This window comes from Lygodium microphyllum, chromosome 19 (assembly GCF_053477565.2).
Source record: "Lygodium microphyllum isolate KBCC chromosome 19, Lygodium_microphyllum_v1.1.10, whole genome shotgun sequence".
Classification (NCBI taxonomy): domain Eukaryota; kingdom Viridiplantae; phylum Streptophyta; class Polypodiopsida; order Schizaeales; family Lygodiaceae; genus Lygodium; species Lygodium microphyllum.
The window spans coordinates 86,868,986-86,880,717 of record NC_141153.1 but is presented as its reverse complement, the minus strand read 5'-3'; the positions used below and the strand labels follow the sequence as shown (position 1 = coordinate 86,880,717).

The 11,732-nt window shown below is 41.3% G+C and overlaps 1 protein-coding gene across 1 annotated transcript; it reads right to left on the bottom strand.

Annotated features, from left to right (window-relative positions):
• Positions 1-6,164: 6,164 nt before the first annotated feature.
• Positions 6,165-8,916, bottom strand: LOC148020122 (peroxidase 2-like). The gene is made up of 4 exons (XM_087700404.1): positions 8,615-8,916; positions 7,724-7,912; positions 7,125-7,293; positions 6,165-6,825 (listed from the first exon to the last, which is right to left on the bottom strand). The coding sequence occupies exons 1-4, from the start codon at positions 8,882-8,884 to the stop codon at positions 6,410-6,412; spliced, it is 1,044 nt and encodes a 347-aa protein (XP_087556530.1). The 5' UTR covers positions 8,885-8,916; the 3' UTR covers positions 6,165-6,409.
• Positions 8,917-11,732: the final 2,816 nt, after the last annotated feature.

The following is an 11,732-nucleotide window of genomic DNA, read 5'->3' as shown; positions in this document are numbered from 1 at the left end:
CAAGCAAAAAATAAAGTGATTTAAACATTAAACAAGCAAAAGGGAGAGGGAGAGAGAGAATGCACTCTCCCTCCCTCTCCCTCTCTTTCTCTTTCTCTCCCTTTCTCATTTCCTCCCTCCCTCTCCCTCTCCCTCTCCCTCTCCCTCTCTTTCTCTTTCTCTTTCTCTTTCTCTTTCTCTTTCTCTTTCTCTTTCTCTCTTTCTCTCTTACTCTCTCGTTTCCTCTCCTAAACAAGTAAAAAAGAAAGTGATTTAAACATTAAACAAGCAAAAGGGAGAGGGAGAGAGAGAATGCACTCTCCCTCCCTCTCCCTCTCTTTCTCTTTCTCTCCCTCTCTCATTTCCTCCCCCTCCATCTCCCTCTCCCTCTCTTTCTCTTTCTCTTTCTCTTTCTCTTTCTCTTTCTCTCTCTCCCTCTCCCTCTCCCTCTCTTTCTCTCTTACTCTCTCGTTTCCTCTCCTAAACAAGCAAAAAAGAAAGTGATTTAAATATTAAACAAGAAAAAGGGAGAGGGAGAGAGAGAATGCACTCTCCCTCTCCCTCCCTCTCCCTCTCTTTCTCTTTCTCTCCCTCTCTCTCCCTCTCTTTCTCTCCCTCTCTCTCCCTCTCCCTCTCTTTCTCTTTCATTTCCTCTCCTAAACAAGTAAAAGAGAGTGATTTAAACCTTGAACAAGCAAAAGAAAGAGAGAGGGAGACTCACCGATGAGATATGGCGAGCGTGGGGCGGCTCCTCTTTGCGATGAAGGCTCCTCCTCTCCTTCGCGAACAACGGCGGCGACGGCGGTGGCGGTGGCGGCGGCGGCAAGTCTTCTTCCTCTCCTTCTCTTACGACGGTCGCTCTCTCCCTCGCTCTCACTCTCAAAACTCACAATGGGAGCAAACACGAAATGAAAACCGTGCTCGGTTTCGGCCGCGTTTTTTCCCTGCGGCCTGTCACTATTTGTGTCGCAAATAGCGACGCAAATAACGATGCTATTAGAGACGCTTATAGCGACGCCAATAGCGACGCCGCTATCCGCCGTCGCTACTACCTCAATCCTTGTAGTGTGCTACATATAGTGGATCATCTGGCTTCGTAGAGTGACCTTCTCCCTGAACTGGTTGCGAAAATAGATGGTGTACCATGTTGTCCAAAATCTCATCCTCTACGACTTGATGGGGCGTTTCATGAGGGCTACTATCATGATCGTCAGTCTCTACTCTTCTTGAAGACTCTGCCTCCTCGCGTTGACGTTTTGCAGCCTCTCGACACCCGGGAGGGAGCATCTGAGGATGTGGCACCGCATCCTACTCAACCACAAAAGGGAGTTTCATGTACGTTGATATATAATTCCTGTAACATAGACTAGCAATCTTAGTGGTAAAAAAAAACAATGAATACCGGTGATTTTTCTCGATCCCATTCTCCATATAAGCTGAGGTGTGACATTGCAATTCGACGTGCTCGAAAAATACACCCTCGACAATGATCACACATGCCTTTAATTTTTCGTCGTAGCCATGCATCTCGATTATAAAGACGCAATGTTTCATCCTCACGTGAGGATGTGCTCATTGACTCATCAACATGCACCGCACTAGGTGATGACGACGACATGATTAAACCTAATTCATGACAACATCAAAATATTTATCATTTATATGTTTACATAAAAAATTAAAGCTAGTGTATTAATTATTCTAAGATCTTAATTTTAAATACGAAAAAATCATCATAAATACATTAAAACTTATGATAAGAATTCACTATCAAAACTTATCTTAAAAACAAAAAATTATGATAAAGCCTAAATGCGCGTCTATATCCGCGTTTACGTACGCCTCTATAGTAGCGTCTATTTCTGCGACTATGTTCGCGTCTATACTCGTGTCTACCTGAACAATAGATGCGCATATACACGCAAAAATAGATGCACACATCAAAATTCAAACCATACTTAAATCATTTCTTTTCAAACTGCGCCTTTCCTTTCCTGCGTTTTTTGCGGTTCTGAATCTTGAGTTTAGCCGACATGCAGTCTCTTCATACCTCACCTAGTCTCTTCATGCCTCACCTCCTCATGACTCACCTCTTCTTTCATTTCAAACACACAAGAAGGGAAAAAGGAAAGCCAAGGAGAGGAAGAAAGAGAGAACAAGAGAGAGGAGAACAATAAGAAGAAGCAAGCAAGCAAGCAAGCATCAAGGGAGGGTAACTTATCAAGGAGAGGAAGAAGGAGAAGGAAGAAGCGCCACCACCTGCCACACCAAACACCCAAGGTGAGTCTCTCTCTCTCTCTCTCTCTTTGTTTCTCTCTTTCTCTCTTTGCTCTGTCTGTGTATTTAGGATTTCTGATTCCATTATGTATTGCATTTTGTAAGTCATCAATGGCGGTTGTCGGGCTAAAATCAGCCGACTGAGCGCGTCTGATAGCGCGTCTACATTTCAGTGTAGATGCAAGTATAGACGTGAAAAAATGTTTCCTCTCATTGTGTCTGAGGGCGCGTCTTAGAGTGCATGTGCTGGCGCGTATGCAGGTCAATCTACACGCGATGATACACGCGTGCGCAGATTGACCTAGAATTTGCGTCTGACAGCACATCTGTGCTGCATCTTAGATGTGAATATAGACGCGCTGAACAGAAGGTAGACTTTGGGAGCGCGTCTGAGGGCGCGTCTAACCTGAAATTTAGACGTGGTTATACACACGCCAGCTCTCCCAGCTCTGATAAAAAATAATATATTTTTGCAATGATGAATGTGACCAATCCCATGTTTGTGTTTATTAGTTTTCTTGTTTATGAGAAGCATTAGCACTTAAGTTTTATGCTCAATGTCTAAAGAAAGCTCTTTGAAAATGTAGGTAATATATGATTTTTTGTATGCAAACAAATTTGTCTTTTTCCAGTGTTTTTTTTGCAGATGTCATATCCTGGTTCATCTAGCAATGACACGGATTTGGATCGCATGAATGATACATTGGCCTCGTTTGGTAGGGGGATCAATGCATTTTTTGGAGGTTTTCCTAGTAGGGAAGACTTCATGGGAGAGATGACCAGACACCTTGGCTACTCTCCCACAGCGGACGAGGTGTTCAGTGTCATGTCTGGAACGCCTCTGACGTCTTTGCCTGGCACTACTTCCCAAACTTCACATGCATGTACTCCATATACAGGTACTCCATGTGCAGCACCTGTACGTGCATCAGTTGAAGCACAAGCATCTGTAGAAGCACGTGCATCCAGCGAGGCAGAGGGTAGTCGACAGAGAGGGAGGAGGGAGATTCGAGGGGGAGGACGAGGCTTGTGTGGGGGTTGCCTAGGAGGTGGAAAGCGATCACCCTCACCAGTAGATCACATAGAGGAGGTTGTACGCCAGTACTATAGAGTTACAGATGCTGGTGGCATCTTCCATGATGATGAAGGAAGGGATGTAATCGCGTACATGAGGAGCATTGTGCATGCGATGTATAAAGATTGTTTCATTGCCTTCAAAAATCAGAAAAGCGGCTTGTGGCAGGAGGTGTTGAGGGAAGTCCATAGGAGGTACCCAAATCCTGAGGGTCAGCGATTCTCGGATGATTGGGGACGCACAAAAGTGAGGGATATGCTTCATAACAAAAGATCCCACCTCATGACACGCGCCAGGAACTCACTGTGGAGGCAGGAGGAGGGGCGTGGAGCCTATAGCCAACCACCTATGTGCCATCGCATAGAGTGGAAGAAAGCCAAGAAGAAAGCAGCAGAGAAAGTGAAGAGTCGCTAGCACGCAGAGGCGCGACGGATCCAAATGGAAACCATGGGATCGTCGCATTAAGGATCGGGCGGCAGAGAGTCGTGGGAGGCAGAGTTTGTAAGTATATTTTGATTTTTAGTTTTTTAAAATTTATATTTCTTTCAATTCTTTATATAATTTGTTCTAATATATTGTGACTCATAATTGTTTGTATATATCATAATTGTTTTGCAAACTACTAGCGTTAGTAGGATACCTACTCCTAGAGAGGTAGGTTACCATCGAGGCCATAACTGTGCAGCCACATGGCTTCACTTCTATGAGGAGGGTCTCATCACTGAGGACCAATACAACCGGGCCATGAGGATTCGACAGCCAGAGGAGATATGTTTTTCTTACTTTCCTATTAAAACTATAGCTAATTATAACTTTTTCTCCACCATGTCTATGTAAGCAACCTTGATCTTTTGTGTGTGTAGGCGAACCCGGATGTGGAGCATAGCGAGGAGGGGGATAGCAACGCTAGTAGCCATGGTGGTACTAGCGAAGATGTTTCTTCTTCAGATTTGTAGAGGAGCACCATACCTCCTCATGAGGCCTTGTTTTCTTGTATATGTATGATCCATCTTTGAGCCTACTGCTTGCGGCCACGCTTTAGGTCGCAAGCACTTAAACTTCCCATGTAAATGCTTTTGATCTATAATGAATACATGGACTTTTATTTTCAATTCTCGTGCCCGTAAGATACATTGTCTTTTTCCCAAATGCACAATCTGATGTATGAGAGGGGGAAAAAAAAACCAGAGAGCATGTGGTTGCAAAAAAAACCAGAGAGCATGTGGTTTTTTTTGCAACCACATGCTCTCTGGTTTTTTTTTTCAAGTTCTGTTTTGCGTGTCTATCCGCGCGTCTAAATTGCAGAAAATCTGCGTTTATACGCGCGTCTATAGTGCAGAGTATACGCGCTTATACACGCGCTCCATAATTCAAATTTAAAAAAAATAATAAATATCTTTTAAAAAAATGAGATTTTTTGTTTTTCGTTTGCGTCTACCAGTACTTGTAAAAGTGCATCTATAAGCGTGTCTATATGCCCGTCTAACTGCCAAATAGACGTGCTAATAGACGCGTAAAATGAATTAAATAAATAGCAATTTTGGTTTATTATGCGCATGTATTCGCGCGTGTATATGTGCGTCTATTGCGCGTCTATTATTGCGTGTAAATTCATTCATACATGCGATTATAGATGCGAAATGGTAGACGCGCAAATAGACGGGCGGATAGACGCGCCCGTAAGATTTTCTTTATATTCAAAAATCGCGTCTAAAAGTGCGTCTATGAGGCCTTTTTGTTGTAGTGATGTTTGAATTATTTAGATTGGTGTGAAAATTGTAGTCAAATGGTGGCTAGATGCATGTTTAAGATCATATTTTCCCTTCGCAAAATACATGTGACTTTAGATGCAAGCTTATTCATATAGATTTAAATGTGATGGTAGACACACTCATAAGTTTTTCAAAATGTTCAACAAATGTGACTATTTGGTCATGTAGAGGCATAATTCAATGTCAAAGCATGAAAACACAATAATCTTACTATTGAGAACTATGATACAATTATAATATATGCTCATGCTTATGTTAAAATTGTGCATATAGTATTTGTTCAAACAAGCTTGAATGCAAGTGATATCAACTAATTTGTTATAGATAGTGCAATAGGACAATTTTACTACAACGATGACACTAGGGCCTAATACATGGTTGCATGGCCAAATTATCATCAAAGGCAATCATGAAATAGCCAACCTTCCTTAAGGTAGAATAAAAAATTGTTAGAAGGTGAATTCTTTGCTTCTAAAAGAACACAATTACTAGAAGGTCTAATGAAAACTTATTGAACATAAATATTCTAAACATATCACACAAGTATAAAGGAGGTGACAGGGTTTAATGAAGCAAATAGAGTTAGTGAGTGGGAAAACTTAGCACAACTTCTTATGCTTGGGGTACTCACTTATGCCTTTTTTATTTTGAAAAGTTTGTTAGCTAACACAAGTTGATGATTAGTAGTCTAAATTACTCATGTGACAGGATAAATGATAGCTAATAGGAGGAAGTAATAGAGAGGAATCAAAAGGGGATAATAATTCAGCCTAATGTAGAGCATTGTAAGTTGACAATAGATAAGCCACATGAAGAGAAATGTAAACATAATGATCGAGCCCAATGAAGAGGAAAATAAGGAGATGGTAATTGAACCTAATGAAGAGCATTTGAAGTTGATCATAATGATTGAACGTAATGAAGGGACCGATTAAGAGAAGTCTAAGGACAACGATTGAGCCGAATGAAGAGAACGAGCATAATGAAGAGCATTTTAAGACGATGATGGTTGGTGGGCTAACAAACTGCATTCTAAGCTAATAATGCATGAAGAGATGAAAGAGGCGACTAATCGATGCATAAGGACAATGGATTAATGAAAAGAAATCGAAGGATGATGGTTGAGCCTAATGAAGAGAATGAACTAATTGAGGAGCAATATTTCTGAGATGATGACTAATGACTTGGCGTTCTAAGCTGAATATGAGGCTTGATCAAGAGATCAAAGAGGTGGCAACATGATCAAGTTGATGGGCTAACTGAGATGAAGGGCGAAGTGATGGATAATGAGTGGGGGATCTGATAATCAGAGGTTGTTGGGAGAGGAACAAGAGAGGCGGATCTCTCCTTGGGAGCCGGTGAGGAGCTGGATTTGGCTCATTTTGAGGAGGGAGGAGGCGAACTGGGAGAAGAAGGCGGCCAGGTCCTGGGAGTAGAGCTGGGTGAGCTGGGCGGCCTGGGGATCCTGCAGGAGAGCCGCGTCCGAGTGGAAGGGCACCCGCCCCTGCAGGACGTGCCGGTAGTACGCCTCGTCGAACGCCGCCGGCGTCTCCACGTCCATCTGCACCACCTTCAGCTGCAGGCTGCTCATCGCCTGCGACTGTGGCTGCCCGCACGCCGACACTAGCTCCCCTGCGTACGACTGTGCTAGCTCCGCCGAGACCGTTGGTGTCAGTTGGAAGTCCACGCTCTTGCAGTGCGCCCGTCCGATTGTGTGGGAGCCTAATCATTCCAAATTAAACGTAATTTAAACGCCAACATATACATTGTTTCATCCCAAAGACTTTAGACTTGAGCTCCTTATATGCATGCAACATCGTAGATTGTTTTACATTTGTGAAGCACTACCATTGCAGATGAGAGAGAGAGAGAGAGAGAGAGAGAGAGAGAGAGAGAGAGAGAAATAAATATATATGTCTCTCCTATCTACTATCACATAATTAAGAAAGCACTCTAAATTTTTGTTTTCTTTTCTTCTAGCAATAAGTAGTGAGGAACATTATAAGTAAGAAGTACGGTACCTGACAATGCTACCAAGTCTATTAGATCAAGGCCTTTGGAAGAGAAGTTTCCTAGTAACTGTGAAAAGTTGAAAACCGGAGCTGGTATGTTGGCAATAACTGTTGCATTGTCCGCTGCAGTTAGCCCATCACGCCGACCTAATGGGATTGCAATGTCAGGGCCTCCCACCTGGAATGTAGCCCAAACAGAAAGTGAGTAGAATAGAATTACACAAGTTATTGTAAATGCTTTTGCATTTCAAGTTAAAGTAAACATAGAGGCAAAGTTAGCAAACAAGAACATTTGAACAAGAATAATAACTATGGAGGAGAGAGAGAATGTGTGTGTGTGTGTGTGTGAGGGGAGGAACGTTGAGGGTCTTGGTTTGTAGGTTCCATAATGCCAAATGTAAAATATGGATTGCTATAAAACAAAGCAAGACAAATGGTTGAAAAATGTGTCCTTATTTTATTATTTTACTTTAGCTAATGAAAACTAATCATATTCTCGATGTGGGTTACAGATAGTCCCAAGAAATGACTATTCAACCTTCAACACCATGGAATTAGTAAAATCTTCTCTTACTCTCTTCAAGAAAAAGTGGTCATATGTCATTTACCTGTGCAAGGCTCTTCACAGCAGCAAGCGAAATAATGTCTGCACAAGAGACAGTTCCTGGACAAGCCTCTTCTATTGCTTCCTTGAGTGTGTCGATGACACTCAAGGAAGAGGTACGAAGGGAGTTGATATTGGGTGTTGCCGTTTGCTCTGTGCTAGGAGTCTTTAAAAGGATAGAGGCATCACAACCCTGATAAGTGAAAACAAACCCCAAGGAAGATTAAATGATATGAAAGAAATGCATCTCTACTAGTCCCCAACTCTCAAAACTTTTCTTTGAGACTACATGTTAGTGACATTATTATTACAATATTACAATGTTGAAACAACCATATGCTTTATATCACTAATGTCTGTTACAATGCCCTTCTTGTAACACATGATAATTAGGGTTTAAACTGAATCCTCATTAAACCATCCAAGAAAACTGCACATGGAAATGAAACCATAAAGTTGTGCTTCTTTTGTTTTTCTCAACATAGGTTTCACGACTAGCCCTAGGTTTTCAACATTGTACAAGGGACTTACATTTTATGAGAAGGGCGCAGAAATTTAAGAAGGACATAGACATTTTCATAATTCTCCTAAAGAAATTTGGGTATTTCAAAACAAGTGCATTGTTCAATCTATGAAACAAGTCTATAGTCTCTTAGGTCCTAATGTCCATATTGGGATTTGAAACATCGTTTGAATCTTGGCAAAATATGGATAAGCTACATTTGGTCATGATACCTCTACTAGACATATGGAGGGCAAAAAAACATTTCAAGGGAGCTAAAATCTTATTGATAGCAAGGTGGTGACTCCATAAACCTTAGGCAACCTATAGTAACATGCTCTCCATTGATCTGCATGCCCTGAGATCATTCCTAACACATAATTTATACGGGACCTGGACGAAGCAGTCATGGAACATAATGCGAACGAGGCCGGCGGCCTGGCCAGGGTCACTCGAGACGATGTGCTGCAGCTCTCTCTCCACGATCTCGTAGAGAGGCGGGCAGCTCTCTTCATAGAACGAGTACGAGAGGCCATCCTGCAGGTCGTCGAAGGGCTGGGGCCAGGCGTGGACGACCGTGAGCTGCCGGTAACTACTCATGCACATAATCAGCACTGTTAGCAGCGCCGACAAAACCCTGGCTAACATGGCGGCGCCAGCCATAGCGAGAGAGAGAGAGAGAGAGAGAGGGGCGGGGGCGGAGGCGGAGGCGGGGGCGGTGGGAGAGGCCAGTCTGAGTTGCTTTCTACAGTCCCTGCTATTTATAGTGTCACCCCATGCTCCCGTATTGGTTGGTATCGGACGTAAGAGCAAAGTCGTTAATTCATGTATCAAATTAATTTATTTACTTATAGTTTTTATCCTTTTTTTCCCCTTCTAATGCTCGTATGACGCTACTTCTACTGTAGCTCATCCCTCCTCCTTATACCAACCCGCACCCGCCCTCTCCTACTTCAATATATTCCTCTACTTTTCAAGAGTTCATTTTATTTCAATTTTGCGTGTGGTTTTCCCTCTCCTCTTTTGGCCAACTTCCATCGAAGTGGTAGTTGTTGACTCCCCCCTCCCCCCTCTCTCTCTCTCTCTCTCTCTCTCTCTCTCTCTCTCTCTCTCCACCTACTTGAGTTGTCATCGAGCAAAATCGTCAACCATATGTAGTTTACCGAAATATCCTTTATAATATATTATCCTAAAAGCCTATACCTACCATAACTTATTAAACTAAATTATGTTTTGCACAAATTTCTTGGTTGGAATACGATTGTCAAAACTCAAAGTATTCTCTATCTTCAAAATGCCCATGCCCACTACCCAATCCAAACTATAGGGCCTTTTTGGAAATTTAAAATAGGTGTTTCATAAGTTTTTTGAAATGCCCAAGTATGAAATGAGTTTCCCAACCTTATGAAATGGGTTTCTTGCCAACTACACACACACACACACACACACACACACTCTCTCTCTCTCTCTCTATATATATATATATATATATATATATATATATATATATATAGGAAAAAGTGTATTCGCTAATGAAAATACAATTTGCAACAATCTTTATTTTCCGTGGTAGATACACATATTCAGATTCACACTCTAGCACACCCCCACCTCCATCCCATAAGGGACTTCTATGATACGACATGGAGGAACATAATCCTCCACAACACCCTCTTCCACTATACAAGATGCATATGAGAAGCATGTGCAATGTCGATGTAACAGTTGTCGACAAGAGTGTGTCAACGGCCATGAGTGATATGTTATATTTACAAGGAGTCATTCGACTTATATTATCTTGCACCTCCACCATAGCAATGAGGTAAGCCCATGTTGTTAATTGCAAGAAGCAACTCACAAAGAAGGAGCATAATATGTTGGCACAAAGGGAACACATTTTTCAAATTATGTCATAACAATTCAAGGATCATTTTTTACAATGAGCACAAAGCAGTTGCATAATTAAATCCCAAAACAATTGCATTAGTCATACAAATATACCAATGTGACGTGTTTAGTCCATTGCAACTCTTGCCAAGTCTCATGGGCATCTTGTCATGAAAATGTTTGATTTCTTCCCACCATAGCTCAATTAAGATTGTTAAATTTAATCTACATGTTTCCAACATTGTGTGGTAACATGCTACACTTATACCCAACACACACATACTAGTACAGACAAAGTAGGACAGCCCACCTTGGGCTTTCTTAGAGCATTCATCCACACATAACTTACATGTGGTCCATTACATGTAGACATCTGAATACACCTAGTATTGCACTCATCCAACCAAACATCATAACCCACTCATATAGATATATATTCGTGCACATGTAGTCGACTCCCTACTTCATTACCCTCACAAATGTGAATAGGTGCAAAAATATATTCTTACATAATAACCTTTGTGTACCTAGCCCATTTTCTGCCCCTAGTACACATAATTGGTTCACATATGTATGCACTAATAGTAGTACCTACACACACACATTGACACACACTTCTATCCTAGGATACTTGTCCTAGTACATCCCTATATGTTCACCTTTCCATACCATACCCACACACATATAGATATTGTAGAGCATATAGGTTGAATCACACCATTGCACAGACATACACATTTGTGCAAGTAGAACTTCGAGGATTGAATATAAACCAAAAAGTTGAAATATAAGAACCAAGGAAAACAAAAGGGGACTCATTGTCAAAAATCAACTAAACCATTAAAGCAACACTGGTGACTCCAGTTAGACTATCTAAGATGCTACAAGTTGGTTGTTTTGCTAATTCACAAGTTGTTTGGAAAAGAGAAAAATTCTGCAACTTATGCATTGTTACTTAAAGTAACACTCGAATGTTACTTGAAATTAAGAAAATGTGCAATCATTGCTTAGGATGGTCAATAGAGACATTTAGTCCAATGGCAAAGATGACTACAGTGAGATCAATAATTGCCTTAGCTTAAATCTATGGCTGAAATTATATCCAATGGATTTGTACCTTCTTGAATAGTACATTGAAGCAGAAGTATATATGGAACAACCAAAAGGGTATATACACCCTAAGTATTCGCATTATGTGTGTAAGTTGAGGAAGGCATTTTATGGATTGAAGCAAGCATTTATAGGCAAGACATGGAATCTAGTTGAGTCACCTTATGGCAAGAAGGCAATCGGCTACAAGTGGGTGTATGAGGCTAAGTGCGAATCGGATGGCTTGTTTTTGGAAAGATACAAATAAAGGTTGGTTGCAAAGGGTTATGCACAAACATATGGATTGGACTATAAGGAGACATTTAGTCCAATGGCAAAGATGACTACAGTGAGATCAATGATTGCTTTAGCTTAAATCTATGGCTGAAATTATATCAAATGGATTTGTACCTTCCTGAATAGTACATTGGAAGCAGAAGTATATATGGAACAACCAAAAGGGTATGTACACCCTAAGTATCCACATTATGTTTGTAAGTTGAGGAAGGCATTTTATGGATTGAAGCAAGCATTT